This window comes from Pelodiscus sinensis, chromosome 12 (genome assembly GCF_049634645.1).
Source record: "Pelodiscus sinensis isolate JC-2024 chromosome 12, ASM4963464v1, whole genome shotgun sequence".
Classification (NCBI taxonomy): domain Eukaryota; kingdom Metazoa; phylum Chordata; order Testudines; family Trionychidae; genus Pelodiscus; species Pelodiscus sinensis.
The window spans coordinates 3,480,424-3,504,472 of NC_134722.1; the positions used below are offsets into that span (position 1 = coordinate 3,480,424).

The 24,049-nt window shown below is 54.9% G+C and overlaps 3 protein-coding genes across 4 annotated transcripts in view; 2 read left to right on the forward strand and 1 right to left on the reverse strand.

Annotated features, from left to right (window-relative positions):
• The first annotated feature begins 550 nt into the window (after positions 1 to 550).
• PABPN1L (PABPN1 like, cytoplasmic) lies at positions 551 to 11,714 on the forward strand. Of its 2 annotated transcripts, none has more exons than XM_075939866.1 (8): positions 551 to 638; positions 1,587 to 1,764; positions 3,120 to 3,225; positions 4,459 to 4,526; positions 5,758 to 5,864; positions 8,139 to 8,226; positions 8,759 to 8,904; positions 11,214 to 11,714. In XM_075939866.1, the coding sequence occupies exons 1-8, from the start codon at positions 619 to 621 to the stop codon at positions 11,251 to 11,253; spliced, it is 753 nt and encodes a 250-aa protein (XP_075795981.1). In that variant the 5' UTR covers positions 551 to 618; the 3' UTR covers positions 11,254 to 11,714. The 2 variants fall into 2 exon arrangements, with proteins under 2 accessions (XP_075795981.1, XP_025038300.1); XM_025182515.2 differs by lacking the exon at positions 551 to 638 and adding an exon at positions 724 to 849.
• Positions 11,715 to 17,448: 5,734 nt separating this feature from the next.
• On the reverse strand, positions 17,449 to 22,458 carry TRAPPC2L (trafficking protein particle complex subunit 2L). The gene is made up of 5 exons (XM_075939872.1): positions 22,325 to 22,458; positions 21,395 to 21,567; positions 19,206 to 19,293; positions 18,966 to 19,045; positions 17,449 to 17,611 (listed from the first exon to the last, which is right to left on the reverse strand). The coding sequence occupies exons 1-5, from the start codon at positions 22,355 to 22,357 to the stop codon at positions 17,566 to 17,568; spliced, it is 420 nt and encodes a 139-aa protein (XP_075795987.1). The 5' UTR covers positions 22,358 to 22,458; the 3' UTR covers positions 17,449 to 17,565.
• Positions 22,406 to 24,049, forward strand: part of GALNS (galactosamine (N-acetyl)-6-sulfatase) — a 78,541-nt gene continuing 76,897 nt past the window's right edge. Inside the window, exon 1 of the mRNA XM_075939867.1 lies at positions 22,406 to 22,608. Within this exon, the coding sequence (XP_075795982.1) occupies positions 22,504 to 22,608 (105 nt within the window). The 5' untranslated portion in view covers positions 22,406 to 22,503. The remainder of the gene's footprint in view (positions 22,609 to 24,049) is intronic.

The window sequence follows — 24,049 nt, forward strand, 5'->3', positions numbered from 1 at the left end:
ACAAGCCAGGCATGGAAGCGGCGGGGGGCCAGCAGCCTTGCCAGCCCCGTGTTCAGGCACAGGCGCCGCGAGGTTCCTTACTCCCGCCGCCGTGACCCGGGGAGCCCAGCAGCCCCTGGGGGCCCAGACATCCACAGAGCTCTGCAACTTCCACTGGCAGGGCCCCTTGCAGCAGAGGGGGCGAGGCACCGCATGGCAGGAGCAGGCCTGGAGTCACAGGGGAGAGAGAATTGTATTCAGCTGCCTCTTCCCCTGAGCCTCCCTTTCTATAAACTCCTGGCCAGGTGCAAAACCTGCAAGCCACCTAGAGGGTCTCCACTAACAAGGCCACCATAGCAATCAGCCAGCCAGTCACCAGGGGGCCTAGAACCGCCAACCCCCTGCTTTCTAACACCAGGAGCCGGCCTACCCAGCCATCTCCCCAGCCCAGGAAGCCATGAGCTACCCAGGCATCCCCCCTCAAGGAGCTGTGGTGCCCGCACCAGCTGGGCTGTGACTCCCACCCCCGGGTGGGTCAGCCCGGCCTGTGATTGGCTGCTGATGTATCAAATGGAGAGCTGGTGGGGGCTGCCCCAGGTGCAGCTCCCTCCTGGTGCGTTAGTGAGGAGAGGCTCTGAAATGTTCGGCTTCCGAGCAAGGTAATGGGCGGAGTGGGGGTCTCCCCCCCCATCTGCTGGCTGCTTTCCAACCCCCCTCTCCAGGGCTGGGCATTGATGAGGTCAATTGGGCATTTGTGTGGTCACTCGCGTGCCTGCTCCTAACACGAGGCTGCTGCTGGCCATGCTGGAGCCAGACGTGTGACTTCCCGGGGCCCTGGCACGGAGGGGTGGGGACAGTTTGCCCCAAGTGGTGAGTCTAAAGCCTCCCCAAAAGCCAGGCCTGCCCTGCCTTTCTTTGGGGTACTGGGATAGTTTCTGCTGGCTCCTGGCCCATCCCAAGCTGTAGTGCAGGCGGGTTGCTGCAGCATCACTAGTTCCAAGTGCCCCTGGCTCAGGACCTGGGCTTCTCAGGCCCTCGTGAGACGTGAAAATCCAGCCAAAGTTGGGTTCTCTTTATTGGCCTTCTGACTCCACTGTCCTGCTTTTCTCAGCAGCCGGGGGCTGGAGACTTAAAAAAAAAGTTGCCTGCGATCCTCATGACTCCGGGAACTGAGGCGTTAGGCAAAACCCCGCCGGGGCAAAAGGCCCCTGGGAGTGACAAGGCCAGTGGTGGGAGGCACGCGCTGTATTCCCCACCCCCCGTCAGAGCCCAGCGCGCCCGGGGCTGTACGAACGTGGGACAGAAAGCGCTGGCAACCTCACTAGCAGAGACCTAGCTGGAGCCAGGCAGGCAGATGGGGGTGCGCAAAGAGCCAGCGCTGGTCCCCCCCATGCCAGCAGCCTGCCAGGCCAAGTGTGGGCCGTTATTTGGGCAAAGGAAGGGCTCAAAGGAGGCTCGTGAGGTGGCTTTGTGAATATCGGGGGGGGGGGGGGGGGCGCATGGGAGAAAACATAGAAAGTGGCTTTAGCCTCTCAGCAGAATCCAGCGTCCTTAGCTGTTCGAATGGCGCCTGGAGCCACTTTGTGTCTGTCGCTGCTCCCTTCAAGCCCCCTCTTTCTGGACCCCTCTGAGGCCTGGTGGCAGGGCCCACCACCGTCCCTGGTGAGGGTGGACGCCTCCTGGGACCCAGCAGAGACGGTGGCGCGGCAGAAGGCGATGGATGAAGACTCCGACCTGAGTCCGCTGGAGGGTGACAGTGCGGAGGAGCTGGGCGAGCTAGACCCGGTGAGTCCGGGTGCGTGTCTAGAGCACGGAGCCTGTCTGGGGACTTGCTACGAGGCCGATGGAGACCCCTGCCCGTATTGCAGCGGGGGGGTATCTGGGAGCCGTGCGAGTCGCATGGGCTGGTGGCTGGACACTGGGCAAGGGAGGTTCTGGCCTGGCTCTGTGGCAGGCCTGCCTTGTGACCTGGATACGCCCCATCTGGGGACGTCCGGCCCGGCAGCTGCTGCAAAACAGAATGTTGAACGCGGGCGCGCCAACGGCAGGGGAGAGAACGACGCGGCTGGCCAGATGGCTGAGCCGCTGCAGCAGGAGTCTGGGGGGCAGCTGGGGGCCGAACGCGTGCCACTCAGCCAGGCTGGACTCGGAGCTGCCGTTTTAACCCGAGTTACGCCCTCACCTGTTTGGGGCCTGTCTGGCCTCGCCGCGAGCTGCTGGGGTGATCGGCGCTTGGCTTAGCCCAGCCGGGCATGAACAGCCCTCTGCCCTAAGACTGTGGCCTTGCTGAGGCTGGGCTCTTCTAGGGGGGGCGCGGTGACATCTGGGGGGCACATCCCCTGTGCTTGGGGCTGCGTTGCTCCCCGTGACCTGGGAGACCGTGTCGTTTTCTGGGCGCAAGGGGGAGCATGGCGGGAAGGCATGGGGGGGGGCACCTGCCTGTAGCCTCACCGCTAAGGAAGCAACCTACCGGATCTAGCGGAAACCTGGCCTATGGCCCAGCCCGGCCAGCGAGGAACGTGCCACCCCGCTCAGCTGAGAGTGGTGCGTGGAGGGGAGGGGGGCAGCACCTGGCTGAGAGCCCAGGCTATCGCTCCAGTGAAGACAGACCCAAACTCTTTAGATCCGGGCTAACGGGCGGCCGCCCAGCATCTCCTGCCTCTGGGTGCCATGTCAGGCCAGCCACGCACCAGGTTTGTTATCAAACCCCCAGCCACAGCGCTCTCTTGCAGGCAACAAATGGGAGACTGGGTAGAGACCTCCCGGCTCCATGCCCAGTCACGCCGCACGCCTCCTGGAGGGCTGTGAGCCAGTTATGGGGGGAAGGGGCGGGGACGTAAACCACCTTCCCTCTCATTTTTGCCATCCGTGTGCGGGATACATTTTGTTCTGTGCACCGAGCCAGGTGCAGATGTGCACCACCCATAGAAACACTTGCTGCCAGCTGTTAAAGGACTGGGCGGCCGCCCAGGCGCTCCATTTCCAGGGAACGCTGGGACAGGACAGGCCCGGCTCTGAAGAGCTGGCCAGACAGACCCTGGGGGGGAGGAAAAGGGACTTGCCCCCAGCTCTCCTCTTGCAGCCCTGCCCCTCTCTGCACTGGATTCTCATGCGCTCCGCTTCCTGGCTTTGCTGCGCAGGAGCTGGAAGCCATCAAGGCCAAGGTCCGGGAGATGGAGGAGGAGGACGAGCGGCTAAAGGAGCTGCAGGACGAGGCCAAGAACCTCATGCTGAGGTCGCAGGCAGGTAGGGTGCTGCAGCTCCCCGGGGCCCCTCTGGCTCCTGAGAGGCGAGGCTAAGCACTGGGATGAACTGCCCCCAGAAGGATTTCTTGCCGCCAGGCCACATGCTGCCGTGTTTGAGGCCTCAAGGATACAGCCGATGCTACCTCCCCTTAGCCAGAGGTGTGGCCAGCGACCACGTCCAAGGCTCCCAGCCTCGTCTGCCTCCGAACATGCAATCGGCAGGTAGCAATGGGAAAATGAGGGGCATCTCTGCTGCGGGAGAATGGATGGAGACCCCTACATGTGGCTGAGGACACTGAGCATGGGCTCCAGAGTCAGGTCTATGGGTTCTGCCCCCACTTGTGCTACTGATTCTACCCTTGGTCAAGTCACTTAACCTTAGCCAGCCATGGAGCTGCTGGATGGATACCCTAGGGGTTGAGGGTTAGGAGGTGAGTGCAGAGCTCTTTGTACAGGAAGGCTGGGTGCTGGAGCTGATGTCTTGGCCATCGTCTGGCCATTCTGCTACACCCCATCAGCTCTAGGGCCATGAACCAGCTTTGCTGGGGTGGAACTTCCCCCCAGGGTGGGTGTTTCATTGTGGTGTCTCTAACCCTGTTCTCCATAGCTCCAGCACTGCAAGAGGCAAGCTATATGGGTTACAGGCCTGAGCCTGTGTGGCAGGTCCTTATCAACCCCCCTCCCCCTTTCTACCCTCTGCGGGGGACCTGAGTGCCTCTTGAGGACAACATGCTGCAAGGAGCCAGCTTGGGGTGTTGGGGCAACCCCCCCCCTTGCCAAAAGGAGCCAGACCCCAGACGAGGATGAGAACAAACACGGAGGTCTGCGAGTCTGGTTCCCTCATGGGCGTGGGCCTCCCTCTCTCCTCTGGAGACTGGCTCCGATACAGACGTCACAAGTGAAATGAGTTTGGCGGCCTCAGCCTCGTTTGGCCGGAATGCCCTTTGCGTGGCAGGAGCAGCCCTGGAGCAGAGCTGGGGTTGGGCCTGAGGCGCGTTGGCAGGTTTGGGGCGGAAGCGGCAGGGGGTGATGCACATCCTGCAGGTAGAGACGCCTTTGTCTCTTCCCCCTTCCCAGTCTGGCTCCGCAAGCCCAGTGAGAGCTGAGGTGTCAGTAATTCAGTCCCTAGGGTTGCCAGGGTAGCCCTCCCACGTGCACCAACCTCAGTTGGTCAGACACCCCGTGCTCCCCGGTTCCTCCTTTCTGCACCTTCACAATATCCTCTTCTCTGCAGGTGTTCCCTTTCCTAGGACGGCGGAGGAGAAAATCGAGGCTGATCAGAGATCCATCTACGTGGGCAATGTACGTGGGAGAGGTTGGAAACGAGACCCCCTCTTTGGCCATGTGCCCCAGGCAGAAAGCTCAGCAGAGATGCTGCTCCTAAGGGGGGGGTGTCCCAAGATACGTCTGTCCCAGCCCTCCCCCTAGGAGCAAGGCACGGCATGTTATTGGTTGCGCTTAGCACCCCCTTAACCCGTGGGTCTGAGGGTTCACTTAAGAGCAGTTTGTGGCAAGAACTGGTTACTCACAAAACTAGCTAGGCCCCATTTGATTTTGTCTGTTCCCTGGCTGGATGGTCATGGCTTAGACTCAGGTTTCCAGCATGAAGAGTTGGGGTGTACATCCCAGCTGCTAGCATTGCCTTGAGGCCAGCCCGGGGATGGGGGACGCTTCCTGGATGGGGGAGGGGCATGGATGCCTCGCATGGGCACTGTCTGAGGCTGGGCTGGGCTGGAGGGGGCTGGGCTGGAGGCAGTGTCCAGAAGCGGCAGGCCGGGGTGTTGGCTGCTGGCCAGTGACTTCCCACTGGGGCACCTACTGCCCCCCTGTGGTCATTCCACAGTATAACCCTCCTCCTACCAGACCCCTCCCTTTCCATTTTATGGGAAATGATCCAATTTCAGGCACATCCTAGTGTCCTGGCACAACCAAACTCTGCCCTTGCTTTGAAATTAGGATAAGAGGCGTCTGGCTACCATGTGGTGGTTCTAACTCTTACTGTGTAGGAGTTGTTGAACAGACAGACTCAGATGGATGGGTGCACAGACACACATTTCTACACTATATAGACCCATCCCTCTGTCTGACAGAGGGGTCCGTGCGAGGCTGAGGAGGGACATGAGAGCAGTTTTCAAGTACCTAAAAGGACAGCACAAGAAGCAATGGGCTTAAACTGCAGCAAGGGAGGTTTAGGTTGGACATTAGGAAAAACTTCCTGCCTGTCAGGTGGTTCAACACTGGAATAAATTGCCCAGGGAGGTTGTGGAATCTCCATCACTGGAGAGATTTAAGAGCAGGTTGGACAGATGCCTGTCAGGGATGGTCTAGATGGTGCTTGGTCCTGCCAGGAGGGCAGGGGACTGGCCCTGATGTGTCTCGTGGTCCCTTCCAGTTCTAGTGATCTGTGATTCTCTTTCGTAGCTGGTGGCAGCCCTGAATAATTAAAAATCCATGCCATTCTGGGACTGGCTGCTAGGAAACGGGGACACGAGCCCTTGGTGGCATCTGAATGGGCTGGGGGGTGTCTTTGCAGGTGGACTACGGTGGAACAGCAGAAGAGCTGGAGTCTCATTTCAATAGCTGTGGGCAGATCAACCGAGTGACCATCCTCTGTGATAAATTCTCCGGACATCCAAAAGGGTCAGTGCTGCACTCTAGGGACCCTTGGGTGCTTGGGTGGGATGGGGAATGTGTTCTGAGAAATGTGCTTGCTCGAGAAATTCCCTTCCCTGAGCCCCATTAACTAAGGGAGCTGCCGTTCCTGTTCCTTCTCCTGGCGTTCGCTGGGTTCATCAGCTCTGCAGAAACCTCTCTGACTTCCAGCATCTGCAGGGCAAACAGCTGTGGAATCCGTGGGTTTTAAGGCTTGTTTCATCGTCCTCTTCCTCCACCACTGCCCCTCCCCTTCCTTCCCCCCTGGGTGCAGAGAGTTCTTCTGCAGACCTGGCAGGTCTTTGGAGGCTCACTCGAAGGAGGTTTAGCTCTGTCCTCTTGCTGACGTCTGAAAGCCTGTCTGGAAATGCGTCCATCTCATGTCTGCCTCCGCCGGCGTGCCCGTTCCATCTGGCACAAGCCGGGAGGAAAGGCGCTGCGGAGAACGTGTCTGGACTTTCGGATGCTTCGCTGATTTCATGAATGGTGTCAGTCCGGCTCTTGGAATAGGGCTTTTCACTGGGCTTCCTTGGTTGTCTTGGCAGCAGCGCTGCACGAAATACCGTGTCCTGTCCCCCCCACTCCGGCTCACCCGGGGCTGCTGGGGGTTTTTAAGTGACTGTTGGAACAAATACCTACCTTGCGGTAAACGCGGCCCGTGTCCGTTCTGTCACGTACGTCTGTTCGGATTTAGCGTAAGCACGGCCACTGTGTGTGTGTGTGTGTGTGTGTGTGTGTGTGTGTGTGTGTGCGCGCGCGTCTGTTGGGATTTAGTGTAAGCACGGCCAGTGTGTGTGTGTGTGTGTGTGTGTGTGTGTGTGTGTGTGTGTGCGTGCGTCTGTTGGGATTTAGTGTAAGCACGGCCACTGTGTGTGTGTGTGTGTGTGTGTGTGTGTGTGTGCGTCTGTTGGGATTTAGTGTAAGCACGGCCACTGTGTGTGTGTGTGTGTGTGTGTGTGTGTGTGCGCGCGCGTCTGTTGGGATTTAGTGTAAGCACGGCCACTGTGTGTGTGTGTGTGTGTGTGTGTGCGCGCGTCTGTTGGGATTTAGTGTAAGCACGGCCACTGTGTGTGTGTGTGTGTGTGTGTGTGCGCGCGTCTGTTGGGATTTAGTGTAAGCACGGCCACTGTGTGTGTGTGTGTGTGTGTGTGTGTGTGTGTGTGTATTCTGTACAAGAGTGCTGGGCTCCATGTGTGTTTCCACCAGGTGGCTCCAATAAGGAAGAAAGTCCTTAATGTGATATTGCATAAGATCCATCATCTTCCTGGCCAGGTAATGGCTTAATGTGCTCAGTATTGTCTCAGTCCATATCCCAGGAGAGATGAGCTCTTCTGACCACTTCTCCAGCTGGTTTTTCATCCGTACGCCAGCACTGCCCTGGTCTGCAGAATAAAGGTTGGCCGCCTCCATGTGAGCAATAACCCAGGTCTAGAGTTTTATTTCTGTTAACAAACTTGGCTGCTGCTTTTCGCCTTGCACTGAGCCACTGGGCTGGCTGTCTCCCTGCTCTAGAGAGCAGGCAAGTTTGTTCTGAACAGGCAGACCCTGCGTGGGAGGCTGGGAGGCACTGAGAGAGCTGGAGTCTGCCCTGGGTGGTTTGCAAGAGGAGGCACTAGTCCTGCTGCTGTGGGGGGAATTCACTGCCTGCATTTTGACATCAGTGGGGCTCCGTGCAGGCCTGGCAGTCCGATCTCCTGCCATCAAGGGGCTCCGAGCTGTGGTGTCTTTTCCCCAGTCCCTGAAGCAGGAGAATTTTCCTTGATTCAAAGTCCCCAGAACGGCCGGGAAGCTCCGCTCCAGCTCCAGGGGCTCTTCCTCGCTCTAAGCGTGCGCTAAAACCCTGCAACAGGGCCCAGTCCTCCTCGAGAGCGGGACTCCTGGCTCGAAATGCTGGACTCTGCCCGCAGCCCGTCCGGCGAGAGCGGCGCTAAGCTCCGTTTCCGGGGGGCGCACGCGGCTACGTGCCACCGAAGCAGTGGTCTGGAGCGTGGCTTATCCGGTTGGAAGACATCCCAGCCGTTGGTTCCAGCCCTGAATAACTCCAGCCATAATGCAGCCGGGGCTCATGTGGTCTGCTCCCCTCCCCTCTCCCAGCGCAGGCTCGAGAGGTGCCTGGTCAGAGAGCCTGGAGGGGAGCCTGTCAGGATGGACTCCCCAGGTTGAGCAGCAGACTGGGATGTTCCCTGGCCACCTAAGGGGGCCGCCACGGTGCGTCCTCCCCAGGCAGCGGTGCAAAGGGAACGCTCTTCTCCCCCTCGCCAGGTACGCGTACATCGAGTTTGAAGCCAGGAGCTCCGTGAAGGCTGCGGTGGAGCTGGACGAGAGCATGTTCAGAGGCCGCGTCATCAAGGTGAGGGCGGCGGGCCCGAGGAGGCAGGGGAGGAGAGCCGGGTGCCCTACGCCAAGGGAGGGATTCGCCTTCCCGCCAAGCCGTGGACACTCGGGGCGGGTGGCTGGTGCTGAAGGAGAGGCCTCTCGGTCCTGAGTCTTCCATGGCGCAGGCCTGATTCGGGGCGTCCAGCCTGGCTCCGTCGTCGAGGGGTTCATTGGTTTGCCCGCTTGCCTCCCTCCATGGAGACGCTGCCCCTGCCTGGCGAAATGCCTTGCTCAGGCGCTGGCGGGAGGCTCCTGGGCAGGAGGTTGGCCGGCTCCCCTCAGGGCGGGCCGTTGGGTGCCAGAATCGATAGGGGAACGCAGACCTCGTGCTCGCCTTCAAGGCCTGCTCCCTGCCTCCCCGGGCAGAGAAGCTGCTGCTGGTGGCTCCGAGCCCCCGGGATACGCTGCCCGTCTGACTAGAGGAGCCCCTCCCCCGCGCGCACGCTGCCCGAGGGAAGCGTCGGGGCGGCCGTCCTAGCCCCGCCTTGATCTTTGACGTGTCTCAGGTGCTGCCCAAGAGGACCAACATGCCAGGGATCAGCACGACCGACCGCGGGGGCTCCAGGGGCCGTTTCCAAGGCCGGGGGGGCCTGTCTCAAAGGGCAAACGTCTACAGCACACTGCGAGCCAGGCCCAGAGGGAGAGTGTACCGGTGAGCCGGGGCGCTCCCTGCGGATGGGAGCGGGACTGGGGGATGGAGGAGCCTGGCAGGGGTTTGGTGCGGGATGTCCCCAGCCCCGGCGCTGCGCTAGCTTTGCAGTGGGGCATTTTCCCCGGTCGCTAGGCTAGCCCTGTCAGACCAGTGGCTGGGTGCTCAGCGCTCCAGGAGTTCTGACAAGGCTGGGAGTATCCTCAAGCGCTCGGCCAGCCCTGTCCATCCCCTCCGTCTGCCAGGGGGCAGGGGCGGGGGCGTCGTGATCCCCGTTTTCCGAGGGAGAAAGCGGAGGGGTAGCCACCTTCCCCAGAGCGGCACACGCCCTCTCTGCACCAGACGCTCCTGCGAGCTCTCCACGTGGTGTCCTGCCGCGTTACAGACAGCGCGCACATTACTGGCGCACCAGCAGTGGTGACATCCCAGTGCAACCTGGATCCCTGCCAGCGCTTTCAATAGACCTAGGGCGCAGGCCTGTGGGCAGATGCACAAACCATTATCGAGCATGTTGTGACTTCAGAGCACTGGGCAAGCCTTTCATCAGTGCCGCTCTGCCAGGAGATGGGAAACTGAGGCACAGGAGGGGCGGTGACCTGGCAAGGTAGAGGCGGAGCAAGGCCAGGGGTGGAGATGCAGCATATTTTGCTGCAGTGCTTCCAGGGGTGAAAGGAACTTAAATTTCTTACAGGTACTGTCCCTATTGTAACCCGGGTCCCTGCCAGCTCTTTCAATAGCTCCCTGCTGGCTTTTGCCGCAGCTCAGCCGGCTCTTGCCAGAGCTGCGCACGTATGTGTACCCGCTTCCTTCCACCTCTGTGCATCCATCTCCGGGATCCACACCTGGTCCTGCTCTGCTCAGATCAAGGTGACAGAGGAATGAAAATGAGGCCCAGCTGGCAAGAGCTCCCCTTGGTAGGAAACCTTGGGGCGGGGGGCAGAGTATAGCAGAGCCAAAGCCATTGAATCCGCCCCCAGCGCCATGCATTTGGCTCCGGCCTGGGTGAGTTCTGTGGCAATCCTTTTCCTTGGTTCGTGGGGGAGTGGTTCCTCTCGGACATGGCTGCAGTGATCAGCCCGGGTACACAGCCACACTTAGGGGTGTGCGAGGGCCAGAGTGCAAGAACACAGGCAGGACTCGCTAGAGGCGAGGGGGCGAACCAGCATGAGCCTGGATACTTTTTCCTCCCCCCTCTGCAGGAAATCCAGAGCAGTGTGGGGTCAGAGACTGGCATGAGGGAGAGGACCTGGCAGGATCCTCTGCAAAGGGCTTGCGGAGGATGCTTCTCCGAGACGCCTGCTCTAGAAGCATATTCCTGTGCTGGTCACACGGGCTGTCCCATGCCATTAACGTCACCCCTGTGCCCGCATGGCAAGCGGGAGACAGGGAGCCGCATGCCGAGGCCAACGTCGGCACCCCAGCGGGGCCTGCGGGCAGCAGCTCTCCTGTAATTGAAAGGCCCAGAAATGAGCACTGACGCTGGTGGCAGACGGCGGCCCAGGGCACGCGGTACCTGCGAAGGTCCGTCCACCTCGACGGCCCACGCATGCCTGGCTCCAGGGCGCTCAGAGATGAGCTCTGAGACCGTCTCCAGCCCGGGCACAGGCTTCCTGCCTCAGCATTGAAGTGCTGCCGTGCTAGATACTGCTGCATGTCTTTATCGGCTCCCTGTGGCGAGGGGGATTCGTTCCCTGAGCGTAGAGGGAATGGCCGTGCCCAGGGGAAGCAAAGTCTGGTAGAGTACAGCCCTAGGAACTGGCCGCTCCCAGCCCTGCCACTAGCCTGGCAGGTCAGCTCCCCTTCTGTGCCTCAGTTTCCCATCTACTGGCAGAGCAGCACTGATGAAATGCTTCCCCAGCGCTTGGAAGCCCCAGCGTGCTCGATAAGGCGCTTGCATCTGCAGGCAGGCCTGCGCCCGAGGGTTTGAAGTTTATCAGTACCTTGCCCTCCCTCCGGCATCCTGCCAGCCCAGCCAAGGAGTGGACGGGGGCTCCGTTCGGAGCCTCTTTGCCCTGCTTGGCAAATGGATGCTGAGCTACAACCTGTCCCCCGCTGAGGAGACACCAGCCATCGAACAAGCCAGGCTCCTAGGCTCTTCCGCTGCGAGTGGGAGCCGCTGGGGAGCAAGGCGGCCGTGCGCGCTGGGGGCCATCCTGAGGACCTGTGCTTGCTCGTCTGAGGCCTCGGGCGCGCTCGAGTGGCAGGTCTGCCCCACACTGAAGAGCAAGCCAAGTTTTGATGCCGAAGCGCTGACCTAAGGCCGTGGCCTGAGCCGGCCTGCGCTTCCTGACACGGCTTTTGTTCTCGTCTAGGGGTCGGGGCAGGCTGTTGCCATGGTTCTCGCCCTACTAGGCCGAAGGACGGGATTACGCTGGAGACTCCCAACAGGACTGGATTTAAAAATGGGGGGGGGATGGGCGAGGGGTGGAAAGAGAACCTCCCCCAGCTGTGAGAGGTGTGGACGCTTTTATCGTTTTGTAGCGGTGTGGTGGGATGGGGAACAATGAAGGGGGTGATTTAATCTGAGGGAGAACGGATCCAGGCTGTTCCTCACAGCAGGTGCCCACAGGACTCCATGCCAGAGCCATGGCCTGAGTGCGGTGACAATGTCAAACCCTTCTTGCTGAACCCAGTGTCCTCCCAGGTAGAAGCAACCGCTGATCGCCCAGCATACACGGCGCGCTCTTGGCAGCAATAGGAACAGAGTTCACCAGAGGTTCAACATTGTCCTCATCCTATAGAACCGGGGGAGGGGGGAGGCTGCATTTTAGGACTCCATAGGTCAGGTTTGGCCTTTGGGCCCCTGGCAGTAGACACCCATCTAGCAGGGATGTGGGTGGGTGGGTGCTTCTGGAGTATTTAGATCGGCTCTGTTGGGGCGAGGCAGATAGAGGGAGCACAGGAAAACGATCCCTGTTAGAAGTGAGCCGCAGAAGTGGCTTCCAAAGGAGTCCTCTATACTTCAGCCAGGCCATCCCTCCTGCCACCAACCTACCGGTGCCTCCGCTCGGCTCTCTGGGACTCACCTCACCCGTGGCGCACAGATGCCAACAGCTCTTTAGCACAGGTAGGCTCTCGAGACCTTCCAAGGAAAGTAGGATCCCTTCCACCTTTTGGAAGGGCGGGGTAAGATTCTGGGGCACAACTTAGATTTAGATCAGGCCTTTGTTTTTGTACCCTAGCTCTAAGTAGCCTCCTGCGGGTCTGATAGCGATGTCTCCAGGGAAATCTGTCGAAGGAAAAGATCCCATTAGGATTCTGTCCCCCTCAGTGTGGCCCTGCTCCAGGGGAAAGGCGTGAGCATAACAACATGCGCTGGCTTTCTCAATGTGCTCCTCTTCTGCGTGGTAAGAGCAGGATTCAGCCCTGCAGTCCCGTGGAAGCAAAAGCCGCCTTTGCCGGGTTTCTCTTTAAACACGACTCTATTTTCTTTCAGTCTGGCTTATAGAAGGCCTCTCTACTGGCAAACCTTCCCCCCGCCCCCCACGATCTTGTTCTGTAGCTGCAATTCTAGTCCAGGGGCTCTCGGCTTCACTCCTGATGGGCAGCGTGCGAATCTCGTCTCTAGAGACAAGTGTGGGTTTTGCAGGTCTAAGCTTAGGTTCTCTTTATCCCTCTCCCAGTGAGCACAGTTTGGAGGTCTGTGCTTGAAGTCTGGGGCTGAACTAGCAGGGACTGCTGTCAGGCAGGGTGGAGGTGCGGGGAGGAGGTTTTGTGTTCGGATTCTTGCACGGCACCTTGTGTTGTGCAGCCTAGGCTGCTGTGGTTTGCCTCCTGACTTTCAGGAGCGCTAAACTTGCTTGTGCTTTTAAAGGAAGATGTTTCTGGTTTAAAAAAAAAATGGTTTAAAAAACCCAATGAACAATGTTACTGCATAAAGTTATACATTTTAGTAGAATTCCAGCACGAACTTTTGGGACCTTTAGTCAGGATTCCCTTTTCCCCAGCGATGGTTTTTGGATAGACGAAGGCACAGTCAGGCTAAGCCTATTTTCAAAACTGATTTCCCTCCCTGGTAACACATTGGCTCATTGAATTTCAAAAATCGAACTCTTCACACATTTACTCTTTGCACTTTTTCTAGCATGAACATCGAGAGGCTGTTGCTTCATTTTTTGGTTCCCCTGAACTAGCCCAAACTTTGGGTTGCCAATTGGAAAGGGGAAATCCAAACTTTTCGCATTTTTTTTTTTTAAAGTCATTTCTGTTGGTAGATCTTGCAAGTCCTAGAACGTCTTGCAAAACCTAACATTGGGCTCGAACATACCTGGCCGTGACCTTTTAAAGACCGTTGTTGAAAAGGAAAGCCTGAAGGCTGGGCTTTGCAAGTGGGAATATTTAACTCACCTTTTTATGTGTAAAAGTTTATGAAAATAGTCAAGTACAGGTGTGACTTGTTTGAGTGGGAGGTGGGCTGGAGGCTGGGAGAGTGAAGTGCTGGACGCAAGTTATTAGATGACATGTAATGATTGAGCTGAACAGATTGCTCTGATCAAGTTCTGTTTGGGAGAAGGTTCTCTTGATTGTCATATTCTTTTTTTAAAAAATAAATGATCCTGCTGAAAAAGAAAGTTTCTTCCACTGTGAAAGTGCAGAAAAAGCAGCAGACCTGTCTTTTACACTGAGCTAGATGCCTTTAGAAGAGTCTGTACAACAGCGTTCCCCAACCTTTTGGGGCTGCTGGGCGTCTGGGGGGGGCCCACGCACGAGCCGGGGTGCAAGAATAGCTTGGGCCGGCCCTGGTCACTCGGCGGGCGCACATAAATGCCCTGGCGGGTGCCATGGTACCCACGGGCACCACTGCTTTACAACAATGGCAGCCTATTTATGTTGTATTCTAGTAGTTTTTACACCAGTGCAAGATGGGCACTTGTACTAGATCTCCTGAAATCACGATACTCATGCAGCCTCAGGATTGGTTTCTCATCTAGTGTGCCTGTAAGCGACTAGTCAACTGTCCAATAAGCAAATGCTTATCGGATAGTCGACTAGTGCCTGGACTAGTCACTTCCCCCGCCCCCACCTTGCTGCCTGGAGCCAGCTTAAAAGCCAGTGGTGGCACCTTTGAAATGTAGCAAGAGTGGGACTTGCTACATTTCAAAAGCAGAAGCGCTACAGGGAGGTTGGGGTGAGCTGGGGACTCTAGCAGTCCCCCACTGACCCCATGCTCCTGGTGCTTTGCTTTTGAAATGGACAAGAGCCCTCACAGGGCGTCTTGCACATTTCAGAAGCAGGGAGCACGGGGCCAGCAGGGGACTGCTTGAGACCCCGCTGGATGCTCCCGCCTTTGAAATGTAGCAAGAGCCCTGCTGGAGGAGACACCCTTATCGACTAATCGAACATTCAATGCAAATTACATCAACTATTCCATTAGTTGATTCCTCTACCTTTAACATCCTTAGTACTGCTAAGCCTCTTCTATGTCTTAACAGCTTGCAAAATAATGCATCCTGTGGTTGATACACTTAATTGAGGCTGGTACGGGCCTCTCTGTTTTGGTGCATAATCTGCTACTAATTGGATTTCCATTTAAAAATTAACTCAATTTGTTCAAATGCCTATTGCCATTGGCAGCTCTCAGTTCTACTCAACCTTCCCCTAGTCTGAGGGAACAACACAGGAGACTAATGGAGAGCAGATGTGGATGCTCAGAGAACTCACTACATCCTGTTTTGCTTTTGGCCAAACCAGGATTGTCCTGCCAGGCTCCCTCCTGCCAGACACTCACATGATCTTATTGTACGGTGCATACGTACACATGTGTGATCAATACAATGGGTTTAGCCTGACACCAGGACAAGCTGGAACTGGAAGTACAATGCAACCTATTGTCTCAGCCTTCAACGTGGCTATTTTTCTGCTACCACATGACTGCAACCGCGCCACCTTGGGCTTTAATATAAAGTGGAATTAGTTGTGTCTAGATTGACAAAAGCAGCCTGCATGTTTTTGAGGCTGTTGAAATGTACATGGGTGAGCGAAGAACCCCAGGTACTGTACCTGACTAGGCTATTGCTAATACCCCAGGATAGTAGGAAGGGATGCTGGAGATGGCAGTGAAAAGATGAACCAGGAAAAAGTAGTGGAATGTTATTACCCCCCTTTGGAACACTAATCACGTCAGTTTAATGTGCCTGGAAAAACTCCTCCTCCAGTGCTGCTGCAGAACCACAGGTGGAGTGTTCACAAGCACTGGTCAAGGTTCAGATGTGTTTGCAAACACCTGAATAGACGCCTGCATGCTACCACTACTTAATGCTGTGTGATTGGCCTACAGCCCTCCTCCATGAATGAGTGGGTTCCAGTTACTGGCTCTGCTCCAGCCATGTTGTTGGACCTTGGCACCCTTCCTTGTGTAAAATGACACCAGGTGCATTATCGTGGTGTTGGAAAAGGTTTGGAAAAGGGCAACAAAAATGAGGGGGTTGGAATGGGTGTCATACACAGAGAGATGAAAAAGACTGGGCTTTTTCAGCCTAGAAAAGAGGACACTAAGGGGGGCATATGATAGAGGTCTATAAAATCATGACAGATATGGAGAAAGTGAATAAGGAAACATTATTTACTTATTCCCATAATGTAAGAACTAGAAGGCACCAAATGAAATGAATAGGTAGCAGGTTTAAAACAGACTAAAGGAAGTATTTCCTCATGCTGCAAATAGTCAACCTGTGGAACTCCTTGCTAGAGGATGTTGTAAAGGCCAGGATTTTAACAGGGTTCAAAAAAGAACTAGATACATTCATGGAGGATAGGCCCATCAATGGTGACTCGCCAGGATGGACAGGCATAGGCTATGTCTACACTCACAGCTTCTTGTGCAAGTAATATGTAAATGAGGCTAAGTGTGGAATATCACAGAGCCTCATTTGCATAGCTAATGAGCCACCATTTTTGCAGAAGAAGCTCTTGCGCCAGAAGGAACTATCTACACTGCCCCTTCTTGCGCAACAAAAACCCTCTTGTGCAATGCCATTACGCTATTTTCAGAAATAATGGCATTGCGCAAGACAGGTTTTCTTGCGCAAGAAGGGACAGTGTAGACAGCTCCTTCTGGTGCAAGAGCCTCTTCTGCAAAAATGGTGGCTCATTAGCTATGCAAATGAGGCACCACAATATTCCATGCTTAGCCTCATTTGCATATTACTCACACAAGAACCTGTGAGTGTAGACATAGCCACGGTGTCGCTAGCCTCGGTTTTGTCAGAGGCTGGGAATGGGTGATGGGGGGGATTACTTGATTTCCTGTTCTGTTTACTCCCTCTGGGGCACCTGGCATTGGGAGACAGGTCACAGGGCCAGATGGACCTTTGGTCTGATCCAGTCCAGCCATTCTTATGAAGGGTGCAGGTACTATGATGTTTGAGGTGGGAGTAGCCAGCAGTGGGCTGGGTGGTGCTAGGCATTGCACACCTGGGCTATGTCTACACTCGCGGCTTCTTGCACGAGTAATAAGCAAATGAGGCTAAGTGTGGAATATCGCCCAGCCTCATTTGCATACCTAATGAGCCACCATTTTTTTCAGAGGAGGCTCTTGCGCAAGAAGGCGCATCTACACTGCCCCTTCTTACGCAAGAAAACCCCTCTTGCGCAATGCCGTTACACCTATTACTTTTCAGGAAGAACGGCATTGCACTAGAGGGGTTTTCTTGAGCAAGAAGGGGCCGTGTAGATGCTCCTTCTTGCGCAAGAGCCTCTTCTGCAAAAATGGTGGCTCATTAGGTATGCAAATAAGGCAATATTCCATGCTTAGCCTCATTTGCATATTACTCGTGCAAGAAGCTGAGAGTGTAGACATAGCCCTGGAGCTGTTGTTGCCTCTTTCCAAGTGCTACAGTTCTTTTGTGTGGATAATTATGGGCTTCAGTATGTACCTCTTTTCAACTGCTCTGCAAGCTATCACAGTGAGGAAACATAGCTAGGGAGCCAGCCTTCACTTACTGTAAAACACGATCAGGAAAGAACAGCATGTTCTGGCTGTAGTACAGGGAGCAGTACTGAGCAGAAAAGCCTAGTCCAGGTTCTGCCTGAATAGCATCGCTTAAGCCTAGAGTTAATAACCTTACACAGCACCACTTCTGCCCAATGCTACAGGAAGAAGGGGTAGTCCCTGCCCGCTCAGCACAGTAAACAGGTTCATTTCAGCTCTCACCAGAGCGGGGTCAACCTACGGTTGCTGTTTGCCGCCTGCACAAGATGTCAACTTTGCTTAAAAGTCGAGCTGGCTGCTGTTCTCTGATCATAACCATAGCCAGCGCTGCTATTTCAAGCATAAGTTAGGGACAGATTTTGGCAGAAGAGACTCAAATTTGCAGGCCAAACACACAATGGCATCTGCTCAACTCAGTGTGCATTTTGGGCAAGTTAGTAAGGCTCAGAGCTGCTTGCTAAGATCAGACAGCGATCAATAGCTCCCTACTGTTGTCTTTATTTAGCGGGCAGACACCCTTCTCTGCTTTTGACTACTTGCTAATGGCACAGCCTATATTCTGCTGGGCAAGTCTTACCACTGTCCCAGGTGTAGCTTGCCCCAAGACTACAAGTCACTGTAGATCCCACAGCAATAGGTTTATTTTACACCGACCGAGTTCCAAGACAGTATATACACACAGCTTCATATACACACACTTCTGTACACTAGAGAATACGCAAATGACTGGAGCTTCAGCACACCTGCATCATCATGGAAGTCACCATACTGTCGAAGGCCCTACAGAAGATAGAGCACAAAATATTAAAGACAGACAGTCCACCCAATGGGATCCTTGTACAAAGAAGCTCTTCAGTTAGTAGGCAAGACAGTCCATCAAAAAACACTTAAATAGAAGTTAACTTCCCACAGGCTTGAATATAAATAGTTCATTCCTTTCCACTGAGGTGCTGAATTTCACAATTACTTTCCTTCTAATAAAGCTAAAGTAGTCCTGGTTCTTTTTCTCTGTGGCTGCGTCTAGACTGGCAAGTTTTTCCTTTTGCGGAAAAACTTGCCAGCTGTCTACACTGGCCGCTTGAATTTCCACAAGAACACTGACTTCCTACGGTCTGAAATCAGTGCTTCTTGCGGAAATGCTATGCTGCTCCCGTTCAGGCAAAAGCCCTCTTGCGCAAATGCTTTTGCGCAAGAGGGCCAGTGTAGACAACGCGGCATTGTTTTGCGCAAAAAAGCCCCGATGGCGAAAATGGCAATTGGAGCTTTCTTGCACAAAACCGTGTGTAGACTGGCACGGACGCTTTTCCGCAAAAAGTGCTTTTGCGGAAAAGCGTCCATGCCAATCTAGACGCTCTTTTCTGCAAATGCTTTTAACGGAAAACTTTTCCATTAAAAGCATTTGCGGAAAATCATGCCAGTCTAGACGCAGCCTGTCTGAAGATCAGCCATTTCAGTGGCAGAAATATAGACTCTTTTTTCTCATGGAGTGGGGGCACACTCATAGGTTCCACAAAAAGATACTGAATATGAAGTGATAGGTCCTACACTGTCAACTATTTTGAGAACTATGCATTTAGAAACAGTTTCCTAATCCTTACTTCTCTCCAGAGGCTGAATTTTGGAAAGCTACAGCCTATGTAGAGGGGTCCAGTGGACAAGGCTGTTGATGAAGTACTCAAAAAGAAAAATGTAAGTGAGCTCTATAGGTAACATTTTTTTAAAGTAATCTCAGGTTTCTGTATCAGTTCCAGAGGGGTAGCCGTGTTAGTCTGAATCTGCAAGAGCGACGAGGAGTCTTGTGGCACCTTATAGACTAACTGAATCTTCAGTTAGTCTATAAGGTGCCACAGGACTCCTCGTCGCTGTATCAGTTCATGGCACTGGCAGTAAGTGTGAGGTCTGTGGGAGACAGTTAAATGTATCCTCTAATGCGAACAGTGCAGTTGTTACATTTTCCGTTGTTTGGCCATAGTCCAGAGAGAATACAGCTGTGTGTTTTTAGAGAGGAGTTTACAGCTCCCAGCTTTAAACTGATCCCCACAGAAGTTACTTTCTTAAGAGCTAAATCCTAAGAACTCTGCATGTCCTGAAAAGGCAACAAAATCAAAAGGATTAGTGGAAGCAACTCACTCACCTGGAATTAATGCAGTCCCCAGGGTTATAAAAGGGGTTGCACATTACATCTGTGTATGAATTATGCAGCTTGCGGAACATCTGAAAAAGGATCACGGCTTGCTTTTAATTAAGACCTAGAAAATTACTGTTGGGGGTGAGGGTTTTTTTTTGGAGGGAGGGCATGTCTCAGCATTTTATGAATAAGTAGGAGCAAAAAAATACTGATCTGGGAAGTTGCAGTCTGATTTCCTGAACTTACGCTGCGGATCTCGTTGTCTCGTAGTGCTGTGTTTGAAGAATCTACCACCATAACAAACTTCACCTTGGAGTTTGTCACATAGCCATATCTGGGCAGCTGGTTAAGGAACGTGAGGTTTTTGACACCAAGTGCCTGGAAAAACAACTCAAATAAGCTTAAGTACTGTCAAAAGCCTCCAGCCTGACAACTGTGGAGAAATCCCTGTAATATTATCACTCATATAACTTTGTATTAAGATCTTGTCCTTTTAGATATATCTTTAAGTGTTCTTATAGAATCTCTAACATTTCTCCTATAACTTTGCATTGAGAAACTTTCCTTGTAAGAAAAAAAAATGTCTTTTGAGCTCTCCCCTTTCCTTGATTGTCCTGTTGAAATGAATGAGGTGTGAATGGAGAATGAAAGGTGAGCACCTCCAGCAACAGTTAAAAGGGTGGAGAAGGTCTGGGAGCCAGATCCAAGACAATACCTGTTAAGTGAGCTCTTTAAGACAATTGGACATACAGATGCCTTGGGAGTCAAGCAGCAAGTGCCTGCCCTTGGAAGAACTCTTTGAAGCAGCATTAAGAAAGGCAAGGTGATGACTAATTGGCTGCATGAGAGGGATAAATAGGAGGCATCTTGCAGAGGGACCCCGGGTTTTCCTCTTGTCAACATGGGAGCATCGATCCGGATCTGCAGAAGCCCAGCTCCACCCCTCCCCCATCTAACTCACCTGGTCAGTGCAGTTAGGGGGAGCAACTTTTGGTAACAACAAGACGGTCGGGTGTGTGTGTGTATGCATGAGTGTAATGTATCATATGCATATGATAAATATTGATTGATCTATGTATGTTCAGTACATGTGGCATGCTGCCTTATGCCCCTGAAAAAGATCCCGGGTGCTTCTTTTAAGCAACTCTGGGGGAAAGTTAGTCCCCAGTCCTCCCACTTCTGCCTAGGCCCTGCCCCTTTGGGGGGGGGGGGGGAGAAGGAGTGAATGGAGCTGGGCCATGACCATGTATCAAAATTCATTAAGTAGCCTCCCTGCAAAAATTATTGCCCACCCCGAACTAATTGCTCTGTGTGAACAGACTAATGCATGTTGCCACACTGACTTCAATGTATCTTCAAAAAAGTAGTGGTGACCTGTGCAGTGCAGCTTGCAGGACTAGGGCCAAGCTAAGAATATATAAACTCATATGTACATTGCTCACCTGTATGGATGCTGACTATTCAATGCCAATCCCCGCTTAATGATCACTATTGGTATAAACTCAATATTTAAGATTTCTTTAAAAAATTAAAATGCGAGACTAGATTGATGCTCAGCTGCTGTGTATCAGCATATTCCACTGAAGTCATTGGAACTTACTGATTCACACCAGCCAGCCAAGGTTCTAACCTGTATGATTTTCACCTTTTGCAACAGCCATTGGCTAATTACAGTAGATCCTCAGAATTACCAACACCAGGGTTATAAACTGATCAGTCAACAAAACACCTCATTTGGAACCAGAAGTATGCAATCACGAGCAGCAGAGACTGGAGAGGAAAAAAAGCAAATGCACTACCATACTGTGTTAAGTGTAAACTACTAATAAAATCTAAAGTTAAAAAAGATTTGACAAAGTGAGGATTGTAAACTTCAGAGAGAACAACTGTTACCTCCCAAGGTGCTCACAACTCTGAGGGTCCACTATACATTCCTTGTATAACTGCCAGCAAAAGGGATGACTTTTCCATGTATATGTTCCACTTTGAGGTTCTGCTTGTGTTTCAAACAGTTTAAAAAGCAATGTTTTTCATTGGGCTTTTCCCCTAATGGAGGAAACATTTCTACTAGTTAGTCTTAAGTTTCCAAAATACTGTTTTTCACAAAACTTAAATTGACAACAACCCTTAAGTACACACATTCTCAGGTTGTTTTGGTCAAATGAAAGTACCAAAATCTCTGAGATGTATGTATGCAAATCCACAGCACCCCTGACTATTAAAAATCAAGCTGCACTTGGTGGTTCTCTCACAACATAGAATTTGGAGCTGCAGTATGAAATGAGAACACGAGTAAATTTTAGAACTGGGAAGAGAGATCCATTTAAAACCTAATCCTACATTCATTGCTTACTGAAATAACTGGGAGTTTTGCCTGAAAGACAGATTGTAGGAAAAATGTCCTTTTGTGCACACCTGGCAGACATTAAAGATACACTTTGTAGTCTTCAGTTGGGTACAGAAGACCGAGGTAGAGCTCTCTCTGATCCACAAGAGCCTTCCCCATGGCAGAGATCTTTTCATCCACAACATCAAGTGATGTGTGCACTGTGTAATGGAACTTCAGTTCATTTTCTGTTGGGATGCTTCGGATGTACAGAGGATAGTTCTAGAAAGGATGACGACAAATTGTGTTAACTCAGGCTCTCTATTCTGTGCCCTAATAGATACTGGAATGTACCTGTAGTGCTCTGAGTATGTAAGCCACTATTGTTATTTAAAAACTAGCTATTTTAAACCCACAAATTCTATTTAAAGGTATTGTAGAAATCCACTGGACTACACTTGTACATCACAACTTGTATTTAAACAGCAGATCTTAACACAGTCTGCAGAGAAGGACTATAGCTAGGTTTACATTTCCTCTTAACACAAAGGTAATGAGTGTCCCCCCCCCCCCCCCCCCCGAGATTGTCCACAGCTCATTTGATCATCAGCATTTGTCCTTCTGGAAGAAAGTCCCTAAAGGGCTCTCCCAGAGCAATCAAAACCTGGGGCTTCCCAACCCCTGTTCTACCAACCCCTTATGCTGTTTGCAAAACAAGCCCCTCAGCTCCCTTCACCCAGCCCCCCCCCACCCCCACCGCTCCTGCCCCCTCCCCCAGCCCAGCCCCCACCCCTACCGCTCCTGCCCCCTCCCCCAGCCCAGCCCCCACCCCCACCGCTCCTGCCCCCTCCCCCAACCCCCACCGCTCCTGCCCCCAGCCCAGCCCCCACCCCTACCGCTCCTGCCCCCTCCCCCATCCCACCCCAGCCCAACCCCCACCCCCACCGCTCCTGCCCCCTCCCCCAGCCCAACCCCCACGACCAGCCCCAAGGACCCCCTTTCTTACTGCTCCCTCCCCCGCAGCGCGCCCCGCCCCCACCTCCTTGGCGATCACGGCGATGCACACCGCCATCTTGGACACCGGCACCCTCCCCTATCACGTGATCTGCCCCGCCACGCGGGACTCGGGTCATGTGACTCTCCGGTGCGCGGGGCTCACGTGACCCGGTCCCGCTCCGCGCGCGAGCAGGAGGCGGAGGGGCGGGGGCGCTGGTTGCCATGGAGAGACGCCTGCTGCTGCCCCTCTGCCTGTGCTGGGCCCTGAGCGCGCGCGGCGCCGAGCGCAGCGGGGCCCCCAACATCCTGCTGCTGCTCATGGACGACGTGAGTGGCGGGGGGGGTCACTGGGGCCGGTGGGGGCAGGCGGGGGGGGTCACTGGGGCCGGTGGGGGCAGGCGGGGGGGGTCACTGGGGCCGGTGGGGGCAGGCGGGGGGGGGTCACTGGGGCCGGTGGGGGCAGGCGGGGGGGGTCACTGGGGCCGGTGGAGGCAGGCGGGGGGGGGTGTCACTGGGGCCGGTGGAGGCAGGCGGGGGGGGGGTCACTGGGGCCGGTGGAGGCAGGCGGGGGGGGGTCACTGGGGCCGGTGGGGGCAGGCGGGGGGGGTCACTGGGGCCGGTGGGGGCAGGCGGGGGGGGTCACTGGGGCCGGTGGGGGCAGGCGGGGGGGGTCACTGGGGCCGGTGGAGGCAGGCGGGGGGGGGTGTCACTGGGGCCGGTGGAGGCAGGCGGGGGGGGGTGTCACTGGGGCCGGTGGAGGCAGGCGGGGGGGGTCACCGGGGCCGGTGGGGGCAGGCGGGGGGGTCACCGGGGCTGGTGGGGGCAGGCGGGGGGGTCACCGGGGCTGGTGGGGGCAGGCGGGGGGGGGGTCACCGGAGCTGGTGGAGGCCGGTGGGGGGGTGTCACTGGGATTGGTGGAGGCAGGCGGGGGGGTCACTGGGGCTGGTGGAGGCCGGGGGCGGGGTGTCACTGGGATTGGTGGAGGCAGGCGGGGGGGTCACCAGGGCTGGTGGAGGCCGGTGGGGGGGGTGTCACTGGGGCTGGTGGAGGCCGGTGGGGGGGTGTCACTGGGATTGGTGGAGGCAGGCGGGGGGGTCACCGGGGCTGGTGGAGGCCGGGGGGGGGGTGTCACTGGGATTGGTGGAGGCAGGCGGGGGGGTCACCGGGGCTGGTGGAGGCCGGTGGGGGGGGTGTCACTGGGGCTGGTGGAGGCAGGCGGGGGGGTGTCACTGGGATTGGTGGAGGCAGGCGGGGGGGTCACCGGGGCTGGTGGAGGCAGGCGGGGGGGTGTCACTGGGATTGGTGGAGGCAGGCGGGGGGGTCACCGGAGCTGGTGGAGGCAGGCGGGGGGGTGTCACTGGGATTGGTGGAGGCAGGTGGGGGGGTCACTGGGGCTGGTGGAGGCCGGGGGCCCATCACCTGGCTGCTTGTAGAGTCTTGGTAGAGTAATGGGATGAAGTTTTGCAAGGGCAGTGCTCCTGTGTTCAGACTTCATCGCTTTCCCTGGTTGCATTCAGACTGTAAGCACCTCAGGGCAGGGACTACCTTCACTCCAGATATTCCATCGCTGCTTTGCAAATAAACAAGAACTTTAAAGATGTAAAACATTAGGAGTTCTAGCTTGTGTCTGGACTTGAGCCTCCCTATGTGCAAAGGCCAAGATTTGGTGGTGTTTAAAGATTGGTTTTCCAAGCTTGTAAGCTACTCCCTGTGGCTACATCATTGAACCAACATCACTGAAGTCAACAGGTCTTCACGTAAGCACAGG

What these genes read in the sequence shown, in the direction of transcription:
- TRAPPC2L (XM_075939872.1), bottom strand. Translation starts at nt 22,357, where the DNA reads ATGGCGGTGTGCATCGCCGTGATCGCCAAGGAG. An exon ending in TCGCCGTGATCGCCAAGGAG is followed by an intron (nt 21,568 to 22,324) that starts GTGGGGGCGGGG and finishes CATCCTTTCTAG; the next exon opens with AACTATCCTCTGTACATCCG. An exon ending in GGGGACTGCATTAATTCCAG is followed by an intron (nt 17,612 to 18,965) that starts GTGAGTGAGTTG and finishes TATCTTCTGTAG; the next exon opens with GGCCTTCGACAGTATGGTGA.
- PABPN1L (XM_075939866.1), top strand. Translation starts at nt 619, where the DNA reads ATGTTCGGCTTCCGAGCAAG. An exon ending in TTCTCCGGACATCCAAAAGG is followed by an intron (nt 5,865 to 8,138) that starts GTCAGTGCTGCA and finishes CCCCCTCGCCAG; the next exon opens with GTACGCGTACATCGAGTTTG. An exon ending in TCAGAGGCCGCGTCATCAAG is followed by an intron (nt 8,227 to 8,758) that starts GTGAGGGCGGCG and finishes GACGTGTCTCAG; the next exon opens with GTGCTGCCCAAGAGGACCAA.